The 22,962-nt window shown below is 34.8% G+C and overlaps 1 protein-coding gene across 2 annotated transcripts; it reads right to left on the bottom strand.

The window, feature by feature from the left end:
* Window positions 1–15,592: 15,592 nt before the first annotated feature.
* Window positions 15,593–21,901, bottom strand: LOC110710053. Of its 2 annotated transcripts, none has more exons than XM_021888313.1 (4): window positions 21,424–21,901; window positions 17,349–17,838; window positions 16,473–16,711; window positions 15,593–16,255 (listed from the first exon to the last, which is right to left on the bottom strand). In XM_021888313.1, exons 1-4 carry the CDS (start codon window positions 21,806–21,808, stop codon window positions 15,795–15,797), a joined length of 1,575 nt encoding a protein of 524 aa, XP_021744005.1. In that variant the 5' UTR covers window positions 21,809–21,901; the 3' UTR covers window positions 15,593–15,794. The 2 variants fall into 2 exon arrangements, with proteins under 2 accessions (XP_021744005.1, XP_021744011.1); XM_021888319.1 differs by having other exon boundaries at window positions 17,349–17,835; window positions 21,424–21,900.
* Between the last annotated feature and the right edge of the window lie 1,061 nt (window positions 21,902–22,962).

Below are 22,962 nucleotides of genomic sequence, written 5' to 3'. Positions count from 1 at the left end.
TTTACTTTTTACTTATTTTTATTTAGTTTTAAAGTTAAACTATTAATTTTTAAGAATAAAATTAGAAGTATAAAATAGAAGCAGTAAAAGTGACATAAAGTACTTACATCTCTTGCTTTTTCATGGATTTCAATATCTGAAAACAAAGTGCTCGAAATGTCACATGTAACATATCTTCTTGCTGCAAAATGTTGATATGCGTTAAACCTTCCTTCTTTCGCACAAACTGGATAAATTTCTTTTTGCAATTCTCCCTGGCCAAACGACGTTTTGTTTCCTTTGATATTCTGGTCTTTATTTTTTCATCCATCCAGTGCTTGATTAAAGGTAGCTCTGTTGGTTTAGGGTGTCCTCTAAATGCAATGTTGTGAAAGTAAGCAATCTAAAGGACAAGGATACATCCACTGATTCCAGATCTTGCTTCCTTATTTTTGTTGTTTTTCAACCTCTGAACTGCGTTGCAAAGGTTTTCAAGAACATAGGAACACCAATCCAAATTTCTTATTTCCTTCACATTATCACAATACTTGATAATCTTGTAATCAATAACCCTATTTGCAACAGGTGCAAGGAAGGTGTTGCATACGTACATCACAAAGTACTTATTGAAATCACCACCTCCTTGTTTTAAGTTCTGAATTTTCTTTTCCAAAATATTGACAGTGATTTCATCTTCTAAACCAACATCAAGCTTCTGCTTCCAATTATTTATAATCCTCAGATCAGTTAGATTCTGCTTTCTTAACTTCACTGTCAACTTGTTTGCAGTAGCATGTGGAAGGAGAAATATATCATGCACATCGTAGTTGCTCACAGAGAACTCCTTCATTATGTCTACTTTAAACATACAGCTTTGTTCATTGAAGTGGTGACAAAGCCATGGAAGCATCTTTGTTTGAACATATGTCAGTTTCAGTTCAAATAATTCTCCAAAGCCTATGTCTAACACTGCCTTTTTCTGATCTTCACTGAAATCCTTCATCAAATCTATTAGAGCATTTGGTCTGTTGTGTGTCTTTTTTATTATAATACCACCATTGTCTTCCAAAGCTTCATCATCAACCACTACAATCTCTTATATCTCTTAATCTTCTTTCTCCTTTTTTGTTCTTTTCTTTAGAGGTGGTTTTGTATCGCTCTCTTCGTCATCTGAATGTTCATGTTCTGGTTTATAATCATCTTTAGCAGCTGGTTCTGGTTTTCTTTTTTTGCTTCCTGTAATTTCATAACAATAAATTATATTAGGTATTTTATTTACTTTATGTCCTATTCTATTAACTTCTATAACTAAAGTGAATAAAATGGATAAAAAAATGCTAGATTACCTTTTTCATTTTTCTTTTGAGACTTCTTCATATTAGCCTGAATCATAACAAGAGATAATAATTCAATTACTACTTTTAAATAAATCATAGACTTTCTACTTTTAATAAGTTCATATTTACTTTTATGCAATATTTATCTACTTTAGTCAACAACTTCTCAAAATTACAAAAAATTACAAAAAATTATGCAAAACTACACTAAATTAAACAGAACTACTCAATATTTAAGGAAGAACTACTAAAAATCAAAGAAAAACTAGGACAAAAGCAAATTAAAAAGGAATTTAGAAAAACTTTAAACAATTAAACAAAATAAGAACTGAATTACAACAAAACTCGAACATAAGTAAATTAAAACGAAATTACACAAAATTAACTCCAAAATTGAACTTCGAACTACTCCGATTCAACTTCTGCTACTTCAAATTCAACATATTCAAGCAAAAAACACAAAAATAAGTAAGAAATTGTAACAAAATTAGACGAAAGATTACGAAATTCAAAGTTTCGAAGCAATACCTAATTTTCGACAATTTTTGTTTCAAAACTGAAGAATGTAGATAATATAACTTGAAATTGTGCTTATATAGCAAAATTAAGTAGTTGAAATTGGCGGTTATGGCGGTTTTTCGAAGTTTTGGAGCAGTTTTTCGAAGGTTTTTTATCAGTTGAAAATGGCGGAGGAGAGAGAAAGAAGAGAGAGAAAATGGCGCTGAATTAATTTCTCTTTTAATTTGTCTGAATTAAGTTGGGTCGTTAGATTGCGCGCCTCTTCTCTTAGATCTAACGGTCCAGATAAGTTCCTAGTTCCTATTATAGGATAACTGATTCGGAATTGATCCTTGATCAAGACCTTGTGCAACCTAATGAGCTTAATAGTTCAAAGGGTCCAAACACACGTTCAAGGGTCCAAAAGAATCAAGTTCCTATTATCCATGGACTGTTCATTCAAGGGTCCAAGCTTGACATTGTTCCACGCATAGGTTTCCACATAGCTCCATCTTTGTACAAGTTATGCGTGACTTGGATGGATGAGTAAGCAAGGAGTTTATTTGCCTTGGATGCCTTGATGATATACGTAGCATTGGGGAGGAATATTCTTTTGTTCCTTTCTGATTTGTAGGCAGCCAAGACAAGGGAATAAAGAGGGGGTTACACACGATTTTAGTGTGCATTCAAGAGGAGTTTTACTCTCTTGTTGGCGCCTTTCATGGAGTATAACCTCCTTAGTTTAATTGCTTTTTATTACTACTTATTTGCATGTTTCATTTTCAATTTATAGTAGTAATTAGCTTAGTTTAAGTTGTTGTAATAAAAGTTGTAACTGTCAGCCGTTACAAGGGAGAAAGCTGGGCGCATCTACAGCGAGTTCCCCAAGGAACTGATTAAGGAACTCGTTAAGGAACAACAGCAATTATTAGTCTTCAATGTATGACGGTTTGCATGGAACTGTTACATTGAGTGACTGCTCATTGTGGCGACTGTTGAGTTCCCTTTTGCTGGCGACTTTTAAGTTCCTTTTATTAAATTAGCTAAGTCAATTAATTAATGTAACTATTTCCTTAGTCCATAAAAGGAAGTATAGTCTAGCTTTTGTAAGCAGATTATTATGAATGAAATATTTACCTTTGAAATATACCTTGTGTTATTTCTTATTTTAACTTGTGGATTCAAGTTACTTAAACTCGTGGACTCGAGTTTGTGAGCTTAACTCGGAGTGTTCGGGGTTAGCTTGTCTTATGGTTAGTAGAGTGAGTGTTCAACTTTAACCATACCTATCCTTGATTAGTATTGAGAGAGTTCCTTGCTAATCAAACTTTGAGTTCCTCATTCTCAGGAACTAGTTCCTGTTCCTTACCCTGTTCCCACGTAAACACCTAGCCTAAACACTAAACCACTTAAACACCTAGCATAAACACTTAACCCATAACCCAAAACACCTAACCCTACCTTAGATTCCGCATCAATAATTTGGTCCTATATATATATATATATATATATATATATATATGTATATATATATATATATGTATATATATATATATATACATATATATATATGTTATATATACATATATATATATACATATATATATATACATATATATATATATATATATATATATATATATATACATATATATATTTCTTGTAGCGGGCCTTTTAAAGTTAGTTATAATTATCTTGTTCAATATTATTAATTGTACTGAGCATTTGTAGTGAGCATAATATAGGTAGGTTGCTAATGAATTTTTTTATTTTAAGGTAAATATTAGTAGCAACGTTCATTTTTATGCCAGATGCAAATACTATAATATTTGCAACTGGCATTAAATAGGCCAGTTGCTAACATAAATTTTAACTTTTACACACCAATTATTAGCAATGCTCATAACTATGTCAGTTGCTAATAACATAGTATTTGTAACTGACATTATCTTAGCCAGTAGCGATTAGTGTTTAGTAACTAACATATTTAATGTCAGTTGCTAATAGGGTGCTGCTAATAGCATTTTTTCCACTAGTGATGGCCGTGGAGATGTGTAGGTGTAAAGGAGAGATGGGGGAACATGCTACAAATTGGCATATATTTGACATTTTGCGCATCTTTTCACATATTGATGGCAATCTCTGTGCATGGTAGTCCAGTAATATCCTTGGCATATGATTTTCTGGACTAGCATTTTACCATTCATGTGTGTTCCACATGCTCCTTCGTGGATGATCCGCATCGCTCTTTGAGCTTCCTTTTTGCCTACGCATAGGAGAGTTCTACCTTTAGGTACTCTTTTATGAAGTTCATCGTTTATGAGCACATACTATGAAGCTAAGAGTCTTAAAGCACGCTTGCTCTTTTGTCAGCATTAGGTGGATATTCCCCTTTGGTGACATAATTGAGGATGTCTGTATACCAAGGTTCTTCTTCTTCTTCTTCTTCTTCTTCTTCTTCTTCTTCTTCTTCTTCTTCTTCTTCTTGGGTTACTTCTTAATCCTCAATAACTTGAATATAGGCAGACTTATGCCTTTTCTTTGTGGTTCAAGGCATTTGCTTAATTTCCTTAGGAATCCTAATCATTGAGGCTAGTCTTGCCAATGCATCAGCAAATTGGTTTTCTTCTCTTGGTAGATATGTGTATTCGACCTTTTCGAGTTGATCAGTGAGAGTTTCCAAATAGGTTTAAAATGGAGCTAGGCTTTCACTCCTCACTTTCCATCTTTTAGAAATTTGGTTGATAATAAGGGACGAATCTCCGATTATCCGAAGTTTCTTAACTCCCAATGTCAAGGCTGTTTCGAGACCTACCACACATGCTTCATATCCGCAACATTGTTGGTAACATCGAAGTCAAGCTTAATTGAGATTGGGACATGTTCTTCCTTAGGTGATACTAATAAGACTCCTATGCCACACCCTTTCTGGTTGGATGCACCGTCAAAGTATAATGTCCAGGTATCATCCTCAGTGACCATCAACACTTCATCTAGAAAGTCGTTCTCTTGCACTGGTGTTGAATCCTCAATTGGAAAGTCTGCTAAGAAATCAGAGACCGCGGATCCTTTGATAGCCTTTTGGGGCATGAATCTTAGGTCAAATTGAGTGAAGTTCACTATCCATCTAGATATTCTTCCATTAAGTGTGGATTTCTCAAAGAGATACTTAAGGGGATCCATTCGAGATACCACATAGACTGTATGGACGAGCATGTAATGTCTTAACTTGGTTGTGGCCCACACAAGTGCGAGGCACAACTTTTCAAGTGGTGTGTAGCGAACTTCGTACTCAAGCATCTTCTTACTTAAATAGTAGATGGCATTTTCCTTTCCTTCCACTTCTTGTGCGAGCATAACTCCCATTGTTTCCTTGGTGACTGTCAATTATAGGCGAAGAGGAATGCCTGGTAGTGCTGGCGCTAATACAGAAGGGTTTGCAAGATAAGCTTTGATCTTATCAAAGGATTCTTGACATTCATCGTCCCATATTACTGGTACATTTTTCTTGAGTTTCTTGAAAATTGGTTCACATATCATGGTGAGCTTTGATATGAACCTACTTATGTATTGCAACCGGCCAATAAATACTCAAATTTGCTTCTCGGTTTTGGGCGGTGCCATGGACATGATTGCCTTGATTTTAGTGGGATCTATCTCGATTCCTCTAGAGCTAATGACATAGCCTAAAAGATTTCCTGAGGTAACCCCAAATGCACACTTGGCTGGATTTAGCCTCACGTTGTATTTTCTAAGCCTTTCGAAGAATTTTCTCAAGGCTACTTGGTGGCCAGGGAGATCCTTGGATTTCACGATCATATCTTCCACGTACACCTCGACTTATTTGTGCATCATGTCGTGGAGTAAGGCAATCGCTGCTCTTTGGTATGTGGCACCCGCGTTTTTCAACCCGAATAGCATTACCGTGTAGCAGTAAGTGCTCCATGGTGTTATGAAGGTTGTTTTCTCCGTCTCTTCTTCTGATATAAGAATTTGATTATAACCTGCGTACTCATCCATAAATAAGAGAAGTGCGTGATTGGTTGTGTTATCTACTAAGATGTCAATGTGTGGTAAAGGAAAGTCGTCCTTTGAACTTGCCTTATTAAGATCCCTGTAGTCGACACACATTCTTACTCTACCATCCTTCTTGGGAACTGGTACCACGTTGGCGACCCATTCTGGATATGTGGATACCTTAATAAAACCTGCAGTTATTTGTTTTTGAACTTCTTCTTTTATTTAAGTGCTACGTCGGGTTTCATTCGACGCAACTTTTGTTTTACAGGTTTCATTCCCGGGATTAGTGGTATAGTGTGTTGAGCAATTTCTCTGTTTATACCTGGCATATCTTCATATGACCAAGCAAAGACATCGATGAATTCTGCAAGTAGTTTTATTAGTTCAATTCTTTCCTCTTTATTTAGAGTTAAGCCAATTTTAACTTCTCTTTTAATGGTGGGATCTTTTGATATATTAACTGTCTCAGTTTCTTCGATTATTGTTGTTTTATTCTCAAGTGTTTCCATTGCTTTAATTATTTCTTTGTCATTTTCATTATTAGCAAAGCAATGCTCGTTATCTTAGGTAAGGGAATAACACGAGGAGTAAGAGGAAGAAGACATATTATTGAATTCTTGAATCATTACATCGAAAAGAGAAAGGTCTGATAGGACCTGACTACTAACTATTCTTGGGGTAGGTGCTAAACTAGGTGAGATAGTAAAGGGTGCAACTGCTAAGGACTTAGAAAACTCAACAATAGAAGACTCTAAAGGAGAGTCGAGCTCAGACTCGGACTCTAACTTAGACAACTCGAACTCATCGAACATGGGTCCTTCTCCCCTGGTTATGGATATCTTCCTTCCACTTGGTGTAGTCACCTTCACGGTTTTGCGCCATCTTTTGAGTAGTCCTTTTGCTGGGGTGATGAGCTTGGAGGGGTCAAAATTTTCACTTTGTAGCACAGTTTGTATAAGCGCGGAGTTGTCGTCAACACGCTTAGGCTCATTCTATTCGTACCCAAAGAGAAGACCCATGACATTGAAGTCAAAGCATGGAGGTGCTCGTTCCTTGTAAATAGGAGCTGGGATCTCGTCTAGAAAATTGCAATCCAGGAAGATTTCAAACCCAGGCTGGCGTATCCCATTCCTTACAAGTGGTTCCGGGAATTCGTAGCATGGGTAGTCTTCTCCCTCTTTTATGAATTGTCCATTCAAGGTAAGAGGATAGTGATCCATTAGCATTGTATTTTTCTAGGTGCGAGCTGTTCTTCGTGCATTGGACTTTTCCCGAGCTCGTTTAAGGTCTTCTAGAGTTGATTCGAAACCAAGTCCAAAAGTATCCAATTTAAGGAGGCCAGGTAGTCCTATTCGTTTAGCTATTCCTTTCTTCTTTCCTAGAGTCATTCCAAGAAAGTGCCCTTGTCTTTTAAGGATAGCATTGACCACGAGATTTGAGTGAGGGTTGTAGTCAAGAGGGGTCTTTTCATCTTCATCGATAAAAGAGACCTCTTCGACGTTAAAGCCTCACAAATCTTCGTCATTCTCATCGTGCTCTACATTAATGATTGGTTTATCAACCGCTTTAATTCTCATAGGGGAAGCATCGATTGTGACAGGAATTCCTCCAACTATAGCCTTTACTTGTTGATGGAGGGATGAAGGGACGACCTTAAGGTTATGGAGCCAAGGGCGTCCGAATAATAAGTTGAATGAAGCCTTGATGTCTACTACTTGAAAAGTAGTACTATGTTCAATGACTCCTGTAGTGACATTCATGGTAATGGTTCCAAGGGCTTGGCGACGGGTGTTGTCATAAGCTCTTATGCCTTGTGTGGATGGATTTAAGTCCTCTTCTTTTATTCCCAACATCCTCGCAGTACGGAGTGGGCATACATTAATTATCGAACCATTGTATACAAGGGTCATGGGCACATTCATTCTTCTACATACCATCGTGAGATTCAAGGCTTTATTGTGTTTATCACCTTATGGCAGTAAGTCCTTGTCAGAAATGGTGATTAAATTATCAGGACTAGGGAGGTCACTTGTAAGGAAGTTGGCCAACCCCTTTGGAGTAGTCTCAGAATCTATTCCTACTTTTGCTAAAGCGTCCACCACCGCAACTCTATGTTCATGAGATGAAGCTAGAAGTTTCCAAACATGCATCTCGACCTTAGTCTTTTTGAGCTGTTTGACTATGTCATTGTCTTCCATAATAGGTGCTGAAACTTGTTGAGTTATAGGCATAGGTACAGTTGTGACTGGTGGTTCCAATCTCCCAGACCTTGTAAGTACAGTGATTGAGGAGTTTTCATCCTCATCCCAAATGTTATTATAGTCTTCAACAGGGTAAAGTGCAGCAAGTGGTGGTTCTTCCATATCTTTGAGGTATACATCCTCATCATCGCTGTCCCAAATTCCATTGATGTTGGCATCATCGTCCCAAATTTTATTGCTAACTAATTTTGGGAAGTTGATGAAAAGTTTCCCATTATGTATGAGTCCTTGGACATATTCCATGAACCTGAAACAGTTTTCAGTTGTATGTCCTCCAGATTGATGGTACTTGCTGTAGAATTTGTCCATTCTTTTAAGGGATTCGAATGGTTTTGGCTCGCGAGGCTTGACTATACCCCTTTTAAGGAGCATGTCAAAGGCTCTTTCATAGGTGGTGCCTATAGGCATGTAAGCCTTGTTATTTCTTCTTACTTGTGGCTTAACAATGTTGAAAATAAATGGTTTTCTTCCAACGGTGTCTAATTTATGAGAAGAAGTAGAGGGGTTACACTTCTTTTTGGGGACAGACTCATTTTTTATTTTATTTACCGGAACATCAGACTTAGAAGAAGGAGCGCTCGACCGAAGAAGAGCTAGTGGCGCTAGGGGATGATTGAAGTCAATCCGAGTTGCTAAAAGCCCGTGTAAAAAAGCTTTCACACTTTCATTGCCTCTGTATTTCACTAATTTGATACCAGATGTCCTCATGTAAAGAACTTGATGTTCAAGGCTTATTTCTTGAAGAACATCAATAAGGCTATATATTTCTACCTTAGTAGGATTTGGGGAAGGACTAGCAATGTCTTCATTGGTAGTTTCTTCTTGAAAATCAATCATGGCATCGAAGAAAATATCCTCTTCTTCTTCAATGACATGAACTTCTTCCATGGGTGTGATAAGGAGCGATGGATCTATGGGATCCTGATCATCAGAAATTGCCAAGGAATCTGAAAGTGGAGAGTTGTTGATGCTTGGTTTCTTGCTAGCAAAAGGCACTGGAAGTTTGTTGTTATCAATCAAGTGTTGGATAGCTTCCTTTAATTTCCAACAACTTTCAGTAGTGTGGCCCCTACCTTGGTGATACTTGCAGTGTGCATTTGGATTCCAATTGGACGTTCTCCTTTCGAACAGGGGATCTTTCATAGGTTCAATGGGAGTGATGAGTCCTTTGGCATGAAGACGATCAAAGGCAGTGTCATAGCTCATTCCAATAGGGGTGAATTCTCTTCTAAATTGCTTCTTTTGTCCTTGATTATTCATGGCTAGGACATCATTTAGATTAAAGGTACTAACATTGTTACTATAGTGGGCATTTTTGGAAGAAGAAGGATTTTCGTTCTTCTTTCCTTTCCAGCCATTGTTGTTACTATTGTTAGCAACTTTCTGTTTTGCAAGGTCATCTTCAATTTCAATGCCTATGTTGTAAACAGCTTTGAAAGTATTTAAATTGCATTGATATTTCAAATGCTTTTGATATTTTTCTTGGAGGTTCTTGATGAACATCCTTACAGATTCTTTCTCACTAGGAACTTCGATCATCCTAGCAGAAGTTTCCTTCCACTTGTTGTAAAAGGCAGTGAAACCTTCGTTCACTTTTTGTTTAAGCATTTCAAGTTCCCTATGATCAGTTTCTACTTGAATTTAACATTTGTATCTATTAATGAAAGCATGTGTAATAGACTCCCAAGTAGCGATCTTCTCGGCGCTCATGGAGAAGAACCATTGTTGGCATACTGGTTCAAGAGAAAGTGGGAAGAGTGAGGGGAAAACCTTCTTGTCAATTCCCTTGATCTCCATGATTGTTTCAAATGCCCTCAAATGGAAAGAAGGATTATCAACGGCTTTGAATTTAGGAATGTCATTGGCAAAGAACTTCTGGGGAAGAAGCTCTTTATCTACTGAGACTCCCTTAGAACTTATTCCAAAGTACTTGTAGTCATTGGAAATTTGACTTAAGCTATCCTCCATGCACTTGATGGTTTCGACTGGTACTTGCTTGTTAGGGTCGTCGACTCAAGTAGTGAGCCCCTTGAGCATCTCGGCAAGTCCATTCACGGTTTCTTTAAGTTGGATGACTTCTTCTTGACTGGCCATTATTAAGAACTTTTTTCTGCGTCGAATCGGTTTATCAAAGAGTAGTACTTGAACGAAAGTGTTGTCCTTGATTAAACGCCCTTCTCTCCTTGACCAAGAGTTGTAAAATTAAACCATTAACTCTTTTAATGACTTGACTCAAATTGACTATTATTTTTTAATGGGTTGAAAAAGCAAAAAATAGGTGCATATTTTTGAAACCAAGTATGGGGATCAAATCAAGTTTTAAGAAACATGGTTTATGTTGGGAGGATAATATCCGAATTACCCACCTAAAAAAATGACGGGAAGAACCCACACAAGACTCTAGACATGGTCATGGTGAAAGACATATACAAGGTGTGTGCATTGACTCGTGAGTGAAAGTGACATGCTCAAGACTCGTGTAATGACCATGGACTAAATATGTGATTAGACTCAAACAAGGACTAGGTTAGGACCTCTGTTAAACATTAAATTAATTAATCATGAAATTTAGACTCGACGTGAAGACTCGGAAATTAAAGATCGAACCATCGCGGCGCGCTGGCTCCATCGAGCGTGATATGACTATCGCGTCGCGATAAAGCTGGCGTTCTGCGGCACAAACCAAACTTCCGCGCCAAAATTGGAGCGTCAGTTTAATTTGTTTTTGGTAATTCTTTCAAAGGTATAAGCCTATAGTCTCACTAAGTCAAGTATATTTAGACTTTATTAATTCAAATTGATTAACCAATTAATTAAGAAAAGTCCTTTTAGTCAATGATTAGTTTGTTTAAACTTTATTTACAAACACAAGTCAACACAAGAGTTTAGTTCATCACAAGTAAGGTATGCACAAGCAAGGAATGCACAAGTAGTCAAATAGTCACAACATGATGCAATGAGTTTGCAACCTAACCATGGCTCTAGTTCTCTAAAGTTCAAGGATTATGGTAATAAAAAGAGGTTCCATGGTTATGAGTCTGGATGCATGGCACGGAAGCCTTACCTTTGGAAGGGTTGGCGCAGATGGATGAGACCCGGCAAGTTAGACTTGCTTCCATGGTTTGGTGAATTCACAAACTCGGATGTACCCGTCGTTGCACGGAGCATTCGATTGGGTAGATGGAGCGTGAATTCCAAGAGGCTAAGACCATATGTAGAACACATATGGGTTCAGAAAAGTCGGAAAAACTCAATCAGGTAGTAGAATCGTCGAGACAATACTAGAATTGGTCAAAACAAGAAGGCAGACTCCTGGCTCGATGTCGTGAGAACTCGGCACGAAAAAACAGGAGCTATCGCACAGGGATAGCTTTATCGCGTCGCGATAAAGCTGTCGCATGGCGATGGATCCTGTCGTCTCGCGACATTTACTGCGCGTCGCGGCAGTTTTCTGTGCTCTACGGATTTTTCGATTTTCACTGTATCTTTTCGATTCTAATTGTGAAATATATTTCCGGCTTTTCCTAAGTGTAAAAATCCTATGTTTTTTACGCATTTCGGATAGTCTTTCCAATGCGGACCTTTTTATGCTTATGCCACAATGTTAATCAAAATTACGCACATGAATATCTAAAATCTTTCAAGTCTCATCCACTCATTTTAAGTCGACTGCCAAAATAAATTTTAGGAATCAAAATAGGAATCCTCCCCAGTGGAGTCGCTAAAAAACTGTAGGGAATTTTTCAAACATCAACCTTGAGCCCCACTGTGATCATGCATTTAAACATGGTGGCGTCCAAAGGGAAGGAAGCCATAGATAAAAGAGTTGCCAACAAGTTTTAGGAACTTGTAAACCGTTCACGGGTGTGAAGTTTACACCCTATTCACGATCACGGAGATCGCTAACTCCATAGTGGTCCAGAACCATGAATGGATATTCGGGGATGATGGTACGAATCCAACCTAAAAGAGATTGAACCCACCCTAAATAGGCATCTACTTAATTCTTATGATATTCATGTGCGCATTCTGATCAACATACATTCATCAAATTAATCCTAAGCATATTTAATCTACGTTGGTTGATTATTAATGCACAAATAAATCTATTATTGGTGATCACTTGAATTAAAATCATATTAGCCTAAATCAAATTATTAATTATCTTATTAGATGTGATTTCAAGTACTAATTCCCTTTAAACCTGCAAAAAAGGGCGTAATCAAGCAATAACAATCAATCATGAATAATCAAGCAATGTATAATAATTAACACAACAATCATCATGATAATATTATCATCAAAATATGATTAGTAGCAAGATCTTAGGCATGATATTAAATGGATTAATAACAAATCCTAGCATGCCACTAATAATAAAGATCAAAGCTTTATCCTAAACATGATACTAGAAATATGATATTAGAAATATTAATTAACACCCTAAACATAATACTAGGAACCAAAGTCAACATCCTAACATGATTTCTATAACAAAAGAATAATTAAGTAATCGAATTACTTACTTTGATGTCTCGTATCTCTTTCTTAATTTCAAAACAATACACACGTTAGTAACTTCAAGAAAGATTAAATAAAACAAATCAAATTGGGATTGGAGTATCAACCTTTCACGTCGAGGTCGAAGGCAACTTTGAGATTGGATTGGAGTATTCGAAGCTCGTGATGGAGGTATGGTGTATGATATCAAGAAGGTATTGGGATGTGTTTAGGCTAAGACTAGAAAGAAAAAGAGAGAGAATAAGCTTATAGCTTAGAGAGAGAGGGGAAAGAGATGATGATTGATGGTGAATGAAAACGGGGTGATACGACCTCTATTTATAAGGAAAAACGAGGGTCAAAGATCAGAAAAAGAGTCAGAGTAAACAGGTTCCATCGCGGCGCGACAGGTTTATTGCGACGCGATGGTACTGTCGCTCAGCAATGGTTTTTGGAAGATTGAATCCATACGGAATCCGACTTCCAATCAAATTGGGTTAATCGAATGGATTTTCATAATGCCTTTTTTCATGGTGATCTAGAAGAAGAGGTCTACATGAAATTGCCCCCCGGATTTGAAAGCTCGGATCCTTCCTTGGTTTGTAGGTTTCACAAGTCATTATATGGCTTGAAAAAAGCTCCTAGGTGTTGGTTTGCAAAATTGGTGTCGGCTTTGAAAGGGTAAGGCTTTCTCCAATCCGATTATTCTTTATTCACATAGACTAATTGCAAAACTCAAATTAATGTCTTAGTTTATGTGGATGATCTTATTATTTTTGGGAATGATTCCGCTACACTTAAGGTTTTCAAAGCATGTCTTAGTGACTGCTTCAAGATGAAAGATCTTGGACCTCTTAAATATTTTTTGGGCATCGAGGTGGCTCGAAGTTCGTTCGGATTGTTTTTGTGTCAAAGAAAGTACACTCTAGATATTATTTATGAAACAGGTTTATTGGGAGCAAAGCCAAGTGGGTTCCCTATTGAACAAAATCTTAGACTTGCGCATGCTAATGGCGAATTTCTATAAGATCCTGAAGCCTATCGCCGCCTTGTGAGCCGGCTTATATATCTTGCGATCACTCGACCGGACTTATCCTATTCAGTTCATATTCTTTCACAATTCATGCAGGCCCCTCGTATAGAACATTGGGAAGCTGCTCTGCGAGTGGTTCGATACTTGAAAAGGACTCCAAGTCAAAGCATATTGTTGCGTTCCGACAGTGAGCTCACATTGGAAGGATGGTGTGACTTAGATTGGGCGGCATGTCCTCTTACTCGCTGTTCATTGACAGGATGGCTAGTGTTTCTTGGGCAATCACCGATTTTTTGGAAAACGAAAAAACAACATACAGTTTCTAAATCTTTTGCTTCAGCGGAGTACAGGTCTTTGGCAGTGCACACTTGTGAATTGAAGTGGCTAAAAGGTTTGTTGTTGAGTTTGGGTGTCCAACACCCTAAAGCGATTAAATTGTTCTGTGATAGTGAGTCTGTGTTGCATATTGCTAAGAATCCAGTGTTTCATGAGTGAACGAAGCACATAGAAGTTGATTGTCACTTTGTTCGTGATGCGATAATTGAAGGATTGATTTCACCGTCACATGAGTCCACTTCGTCATAGTTGGCAGATATATTCACAAAAGCTCTTGGGAAGGCGCAGTTTGATTATCTTCTATCCAAGTTGGGCATTTTTGAATCTCATGCTCCAACTTGAGGGAGGGTATTAAGATATAATTTGGAAGATATTTAGAAGCATATATATTTGATTTGGAGAATATTTGATTCTCTAGGATATATTTTTCCCATATTTATCTTGTTTCCTTGGCTAGTTGTTGACGTTTGACTAGGCTTAGGAAACGTATGAGCCTGTATTATAAATATTGTGTTCTTGGTGATTAGTGAAATTAAGCCAACATTCATTATCTTTACAATATTCTTAAGGTTGTGTTATTTCTTAGCTTTGATTGTTATTATTATATCAATCACAAACAACTAGACTACAATAAATGTTGATAAAATCTCAAAGAGTGATATATTTTTTATCATTCTCGATCAAAACGTTGTAATGAATTATTCAGATAAGTTATCAATTCAAGTACAAACAATACAAGTCTATAGCAACTATTACAAATGCCACATAATAAAGTACGGAGTATAGCGTTGTTTCTTTGATTGTTATTACATCAATCACAATTTTCACTATAATGTGATTTTACTCATGTACTTATAGCTTTTCCCTTCTCATTAATACAGACACCATAACCTGTGCCAATCTCCTGCAAAATAGCAGCATTTACATTGATCATCACCCAACCTTGCATAAGAGGGATCTGCCGAGACTTTTGACAGGGGGAAACCATACTGCAGCCTCACGTGTAGTTTTGTAGCTCGAATCTTATTAATATACTCCATAAATTTATTAGTCGTAACAGGGTCTCCAGCCATGGCCAATCGCTTCGAGCATTTCAAATGACCCAGCAAGTCGTCATAACATTGAGTCGGAGGGGCATAGGCCGACGTTGATATCCGAATTGAATCTGATAGCAACAGCATAAACATTGAGTCGATGAACAGGAAGTTTAATACCACCACCAATACCTCGATTCCATCGGTGAACAACGTCATATAGAAGAGGGTTCTAGTAGCTGTTCAAGAAGATAGGCGAGCAATAAGGCTTACGGTAACGGAAATTGTAATCAAGAAAAAAAGGACATTTTCCTTGCATGTTACATATAATAAAAAAAAAATATCTAGAGTTAAATTAATAATATGATAAGCTGAATAAGGTGAAGATGGTACACTTATATTATGTAGAAATGTAAGAAATATCAACTGGCCATCCTCTGCTAGCTAAAGCTTCTTCATCGAGCCATAAACGGAAGCCTATTACCAAAAGCATAAGAATGAATAACTTTTCATTGTTAATAACTTATTTAAGCTTTAGTCAATGCTGTTTCAAAAAAAAAAAGAAAAAAAAGCTTTAGTCAATGCAAAAGGTTATTGTTTAGAGAAAGATCTTGATATATAGCATGCAGAGAATAAAGGAGAAAACCAATAATACAAGCAAAGTACAACCATAATACAAACACAATATGTGTGTTATAGGAAAACTCACATCATCATTATTATTATTATTATTATTATTATTATTCATCCTTAAAAAGACAAAATGTAAAATAGAACACATAGTGTATGTAAGTAACTAAAGCTTGGAAGACACTGGCAGGGGAACTGGTTCCTCCTTTCCTTCTTCTCCACAATCTTGTTCCATTGGAACTAGTTCCTCCTCTTTTCCTTCCACTTCTACTTCATCGACTCCACGCGAGATGGCCATTCTAGGGAGGTCCATGGTTTCACCTGGCACGATGACAATGTCATCATGGCCTATTGGCGGCCTAGCACTACGAGGAAGGCTTTCAGGTTCTTCGAGAGTATATTGGAATTCAAAGGTGTTGAGACCCGAGAAAAGACCATCGTGCATAGTCTTTTCCTCAAAGGTTCCATCCATAAGGATGTCACTTTGTCTGTAAGAGTAAGGGACGTCCATGGAACCCTGTCCAACGATCAAGGTCACCCTTCTAGAACTCCTTGCTGGTACTGTAGCGGTTGTGGAGCCAGTTACTGTTCTCTCAATTCTTTTCATTTTGGACCATTCAACACTACCTGTCGTGGAAGATGCAGAAAAAATATAGTCATATTTGATACAGTCAAATAGAAATTATTACTCGTAAAATTTATGTGGATCAAATGGTCGATTTTAAAGACAAATTCGAAAGTAAAGATAAAAGTTTTTTAAAAGAAATTTCAAAACATGACCAATTTGAGTTGGTTAATTGAGAACCCATTTTTTTATATGGTGATCGGGTCATTCAATAATTACCTCCGTAGCTAGCAGTTGTAGTCAGTTTCCCCTGAAGTATCACTGGGATCAATCTAACCCTGATGGTAGCCTTGACCGACAGTTTCCACGAATGTGACGAGCTGAACTTCTCCTCTATCACCTCTCTGTAGGTGAATTTCACCTCTTGTCTCTCATCATGATTGCCATAGTTAAACACAGTTTGGCTTACGGCCTGTAGAGGAACCATATTGTAGATGCGTGCATCCTCTAAACGATACCTGTATCAACATTTTAGCACTTTTATTTGGGAAGCGCTTTTTTTCTTTTTAAAAGAAAAGAAAAACTACGTACCTATCTATCTATATGATGTAGACGTGATTTGATCCCAAAACTTGGGTACGCAACCATCAAGAAAAAAATCATTTAAAGTAGTTTACATCCACTATATCTTATTCAATAAATATAAGTCATTATATGGAAAAAATAATGCATGAATATGATAATCATAGTAAATGAACGTATCATAGCTAGGTTTTTTATTCAATATGAAAAAATAAATTCGGATATACTTCCTCCGTTCTTCATCAATCAATACATCCTCTTTTGCGGATATGATCTTTTATTGTTATTAGTTGATCAAGTAAGTCCAGATTCTGAAATTCCCACTCATATATAATCCAAATATATACCAATCATTATCTTTCAAAATCAAGACTAACAACGTTGTTGGAGTTAAATATGAGTATTTAAGAAGATTATTATTTACTCCTTCCATTCATTAATTTCATTTTTTTTTACATGTTCTCCGGTGCACATCTTCGGCCATAATTATATTTAATTACATATTAATAAAAAAAAATATTGATGACAGAAATAGCTAAACTTATTGAGGGACGAAGAGAGTAGCATAGATACCTGATGTCAGAGATTTCTCGATCCCGGACTGCCTCCTCCACTGTGAGCACCGCAGTAGGCGGGACAGTCGAGGAGGAAGCTCGAATACGACCAGCGTTCCCCCCGCTGGTCCATCTCTCACAGTACCTGTTGTTATTCGTATTCAACAGAGCTATGGTGTTGTTTTGGCTACCAAAACCCTGCCTCACTGGGCGGAAGGCCGTATTCACGATGAATGGTCTGCTCGAGTTGCATTGGAGCCAATCACCATTAATCCTCTCCCAGTACAGATTGAATCTGGGGGACAGTAGGCTGAAACTTGGACTAAGAGGTGAAACCGTTGCAATGTGGTGCACTCTTGGATCCGTTGGATCGTTGGCAACGAACTCCAGATTTCTATTTTTACGTGCTCTTAAGTAATTCCCATCATTCCCTTTGAACATTACGTGCTTCGGCAAGATTACAAAGTCGGTCATGTCCCTAAATAACAAGCTATATGTATGGATACCTGCTGTTGCGTCATTCATCCATGCATGCCACAACCCATGTATTAATTATTGCTCACAACATGCATAATATTTTTTAAAAATAAATCTAATCTAATATATATTATTATATAAATAAAGTAGGCATTTTTGGAGAGCATTCCGCGTGCCACAAAAGCAAAGGTATATTTTCGACCAATTAAAAATTAGATTTCTATTTTATTTTGAAATTAAAAAATCCGTTTGCCACCTAAACAAAAGTGACGAATGAGATCTAAGAATTTTGTCACGTAAGTAAAAACAACGAATATTGATTTATTAGGATTTAATTTATTTAAAAAACTAAAAATTATTTTTTAAAATAATCATCTTTATATATAGGATTTATATACCTACTATTATAAGATAAATTTTGATAGTATTTATGATAAGAAATAAAAATTATTCGTTAATTATAATTAAATTAAAATTTATGATATTTACCATTATAAATTGACGCATCATATGACACCAACAAAATTTCGTATCAATACAAAACCAAACCAAGCAAATTTTGTGTCATTAATTTTGGTCAATTTTATTAGGTCACCAATGTCTGGGTAATTCTTAGCCTAATTTTTAAAACCCATGTTTAAATGTATATTTGTGATTATTGCTTAAATTGTGTTTATTTGGGATACTTAATGATTATATGTTTATGTTTTGTTTACTGAATTTTGTTTTTACATGCAGATTTAATTTAATCAGAGAATTATATTCGAGCAAAAATCTTTGGAATATCAAAGTACGAGTTTCTCGCCTGATGATCCTATTGGATGAGGATTTATTATATCTTTATTAATCGTTTACATTTATTAAATCTTTTAATGAACCTTTTAGTTTTTATCAATTAATTTTATGATTAAAACAAATTTTTTTGTGATTTAGCTAGCTTAATTAAGTCATAAATTTAACTTAATTTTTTATTTTTAATTACAGGGTGATTACGTTCATGCCTCAATTAAAGTCAACTTTGTTCTACAATTTTGTTCAAAATTGATTGAAGGAAAAATTTACTCCATTAGATACTTTTCAGTCGTTTCAAATAAGAAACAATATCGCACGCATTGTCAGCGACAACAAAATAATAATTCAATTTTCCAAAATACTATTGTTTGTGCAATTGGGGACGATGAAAAAATTCCAATGCATAAATTTAATTTTGTATAATTAAAATTTTTAGATTAATTTCACAACAATTATTCACGTTCTGGTAAATATTTTAATTTATTTTATAGACTATAAAGATTAATTTTATATAAATTTTATTTTTGCTAACATGTTCTATTTATCCACTTTATTAGATGGAAGAGATATCAGTGTGAACAAAGTTGGTGATCCTATCAAAAAAAAATTTTAATACAAATTTTTTTACATCGAAATATTACATCTAATAACTATTATTTTTAATGTTCAAAAATATTATGAGTATGATCTAATTACAAAAATTATTATGAGATTTTATGTATAAAAAACCGTGGGATATTAGGATTTAAATTATTAAAAAAAAAGTAAAAATTATCTTATGAAATTAATGATTTTATCTAAATACCCGATTAATAAGATGTTTTTTTTCATAAAAAAAAATTAAAACTTATAACGCAATAAAAAAAACTTTACCTTCTTTAAACATTTTATGTCTAAAAATTTGAAAAGATAGATAATTTGTTAGAGATCACAAGAAATATACAAAATGATATATAGATTTAAGAGTTTAATTTCAAGTGTAAAAAGCAACGAATAATGATTTAGGGTTTAAATTATTTTAAAAATAAAAAATTATTATCTTTTCACATTAAAGATTTTATCCTAATATGTAATCAATGAAATATCATATTTACAATTTTTTTTTTTAAAGATATCATATTATTGTCATATAAGTATATAATAAACAACAACGAATAAAATACAAAACAACAATAAATTAAGTCGCATTATAAATTACATTTAAAAAATTATACTTTTGTAATTGGCAATATCATTTTAATTAAATTATTATTTGCTTTTTTTTTTTGTCTGAAATTATTAAATTGTAACATAAATCAAATAATTATAATAATAAAAAAAAAAAAAAAAAACCCCTTAGAGTATATAGGAAATATCTTTTTGTTGAGATAAATGTATGAAAACTTGTGTATCGCACGGGCTTTCATCTAGTAAATTAATAATACAGGGCTGTCTCGGAGATTTTGGGGCCCTGTTCTAAAATTTAATTTGAGCCCTATATACTATAATATTTATAATTTATACTAACCTTTTTTTTTTTGAGGATATAATTTATACTAACTTAAATGTTTATAAGCTAAGAATTAAAATTTTCGATAAATTTTGATAACCACAAAATTCGGTTTTTTATTTATCTATACTTAGTATTTAAAAAAACAAACCATCATGCCCATCATCATGCCACGTGTAAACTTTATTTTTCACCAATGTCACATGTCACCTCACCTTTTCATTAATTAATCCCCTTTCTTATATGAAAAAAAAAAAAAAAAAAAAAAAAAAAAAGCCACTAGCTTTAATTCAATACATGTATGAATGTTATTTGATTCACTTTCCTCCAACTTAATATCTTCTACAATTACATTCAATTTTCAACCCTTCTTCTCCTTTATAGACTATTCATTTTCCAATTAAAACATATTATAAAATAAAATTTTATATTGTACACTATGGCCAGAAGGCTAGTTAAGTAATAACTCAATGCAACTTTGATTAAAACAAAAACACATGCATCATATGACATATCAAATTGAATTTAGCCATACCATCCTCAAACCTTCACCATTCCTTTCTTAATTCAACCTTAATAAAACATGATAAAAAAAATTTAAAAAAAAAAAAAAACACACACACACTAATAAAAGGTTAGATGTCGGCAGACTGCAGTAGTACTAGCATAGTAGCATTGCAGCAAAATTAATCAAATTATCAAACTTCGTCCCAAAATATAGAAAAAGAGTGAAAGACAAAGGACTCACCAATTTACAACCATTGAACCATACTGATGTAATTTTGATAAAAAGTATCAAATTTCAAAAGACATAAAAGGAAAAAAAATTCAACAGTTTTAAAAAAAGATCTACAAAATTGAAAATTATTTATTCACTCCCGTTGCTACGGTAGATCAGTGTAAATATGGGGAAAACGTTTTGAATACCCATATGTAATTGAAGTTTCGTGGAAAAAGGAAAAATAATGGAATTGATTGAAAAAAATTTGGTAAAGACTGATAATTAAATGAAAAATTTAAGGAAGAAAAAAAAATATTGAGAGAATTGAAGAAGGAAGGTTAAATCTGGAGACATAAATTGGCGTTAGAATCAAAATTGAATGAATAATTAAGCGTCTTTTAAGAAGTCAAGGTAATAAATTAAAGAAAAAGAAAGTATTAATTATGAAGATGATTAAAAGATCCGGTTGTATGTCAGTAATAATATCTCACACACACAAAAAAAGCGGGCCATTAAAAATTTGGGCCTTTATTATTGAGGCCCGGTGCCTGTGCACACCCCAATATTCGGCCATGTAATAATAATAATAAATAATGTGAAGTGAAAGAACATTACCCTGGACTCCGAGGACACCATTTTGATAATATATCACACCCCGCTCAACATTATCGGACTGGTGGAAGAAACGCACGTTGTAGCCGGAGACGACAACCCTGAACAAAGTGCAAGACCGTTTGGCACGGTCTTCCTCGAGCTCGTCTGCAGTGGCGTAAATATACACTCCGGTTGGGTTGAGCCGCAAGTACCTGTTATTGAAGCGACTTTTGATGTGGACCATACCCTGAACCCTTGAACTCACCACTTCAAACAAGGTGAAGTTGTTCTCACTAATTATCGTATCAGATGTATTTCGCACGGTCGCGTGTAATTCCCCTTCTTCCGTTTCATACTGGAAGAAACGGTTTCCCCTCAACGTGATAAGTCTCGGTAATCCTGCCATTTTTCTTCAAACTTGGAATACAGTATATTTGTTGTGGTTTTTTTACCCTCCCTCAATTTTTTTGGTATTGGCAAATTTTATATTGGAGTGGGTTTTTAATACTCTTCTATTTATAGAGTGAAATGGATTAGATTAAATTCACTATGTGGACTGTGATTGCTTTTTTTTTAATACGTCATTTGAGTTTTCACACTTGTCGAGATACAACTTTAATCAATAATATCTTAAATTATAAATAAATAAAAATTATATTATGAAAGTAGACATTGTAACAAATCCAACAATATATTACATTATCACGTTAATAAAATATATAGTAGTAAAAAATTAAGTCAAAAGTAACATATAAATAGTGCAAAATCTGAAGTGATGCATTTTAAAAAAAAAACGAAGAGAGTAATCATATAATTGTTAGTGTAGGGACGTACAAAAAATGACTTTTTTTCTTTTTTTGGCAACGATAAAAACAAAGGGCTAGAAGGCTTGTCCGGCACTAATTAATAGCGAACATGACATGTAAGTATGTAACTATGCAAGGTAGGAAATATGTAGTCAAATACTCAAATTTGACATTAATACTACTATTAATCTAACTAAGAAAACAATCAAATTAACACTGAATTTTACATAAATAAAAATGATTATTCATTGGTTTTGGACCAAGTCTTTTTCGCATTAAACTTCACATGTCTTTTTAGGAACATAAATTTGTAAGTAGTGATGGTAATGCTAGCTTCTATTAATTTTCTTTTTTTCAATTGACAGTTTTCTAATTCAATTTTTCTTTAATACGTAGTAATTATAGGACAGTTTTACAATGGTTACATAAATTTTATAGCCACTGTAATTTTTTAAATCATGGCCGTACATTTGTCAATATTAAATCAACATCATTCATTAAATTGACTTGATGAAATTTTTTATTTATTATATTAAAATTAGTTGCTTTATCTCCTTCCTCTCTACACTACTAGATAATCATACTGCTCCATAATACACCGAGAAATTTTGCCTTTAAAGAATCAATGATCATATATAACAGAAATCAAAACCTCATTCGTCGAATTCTACCATTAATCATCTTCTTTGTACTTTATCTTTTTCATAATTTGTAATCTAATGCTACCGTGTTTAATTATTCCGTATTTGCTGTT

Source organism: Chenopodium quinoa, unplaced genomic scaffold (genome assembly GCF_001683475.1).
Source record: "Chenopodium quinoa cultivar QQ74 unplaced genomic scaffold, ASM168347v1, whole genome shotgun sequence".
NCBI lineage: Eukaryota > Viridiplantae > Streptophyta > Magnoliopsida > Caryophyllales > Amaranthaceae > Chenopodium > Chenopodium quinoa.
The sequence above is the reverse complement of the archived record's forward strand: the minus strand, read 5'-3'. Positions and strand labels throughout refer to the sequence as shown.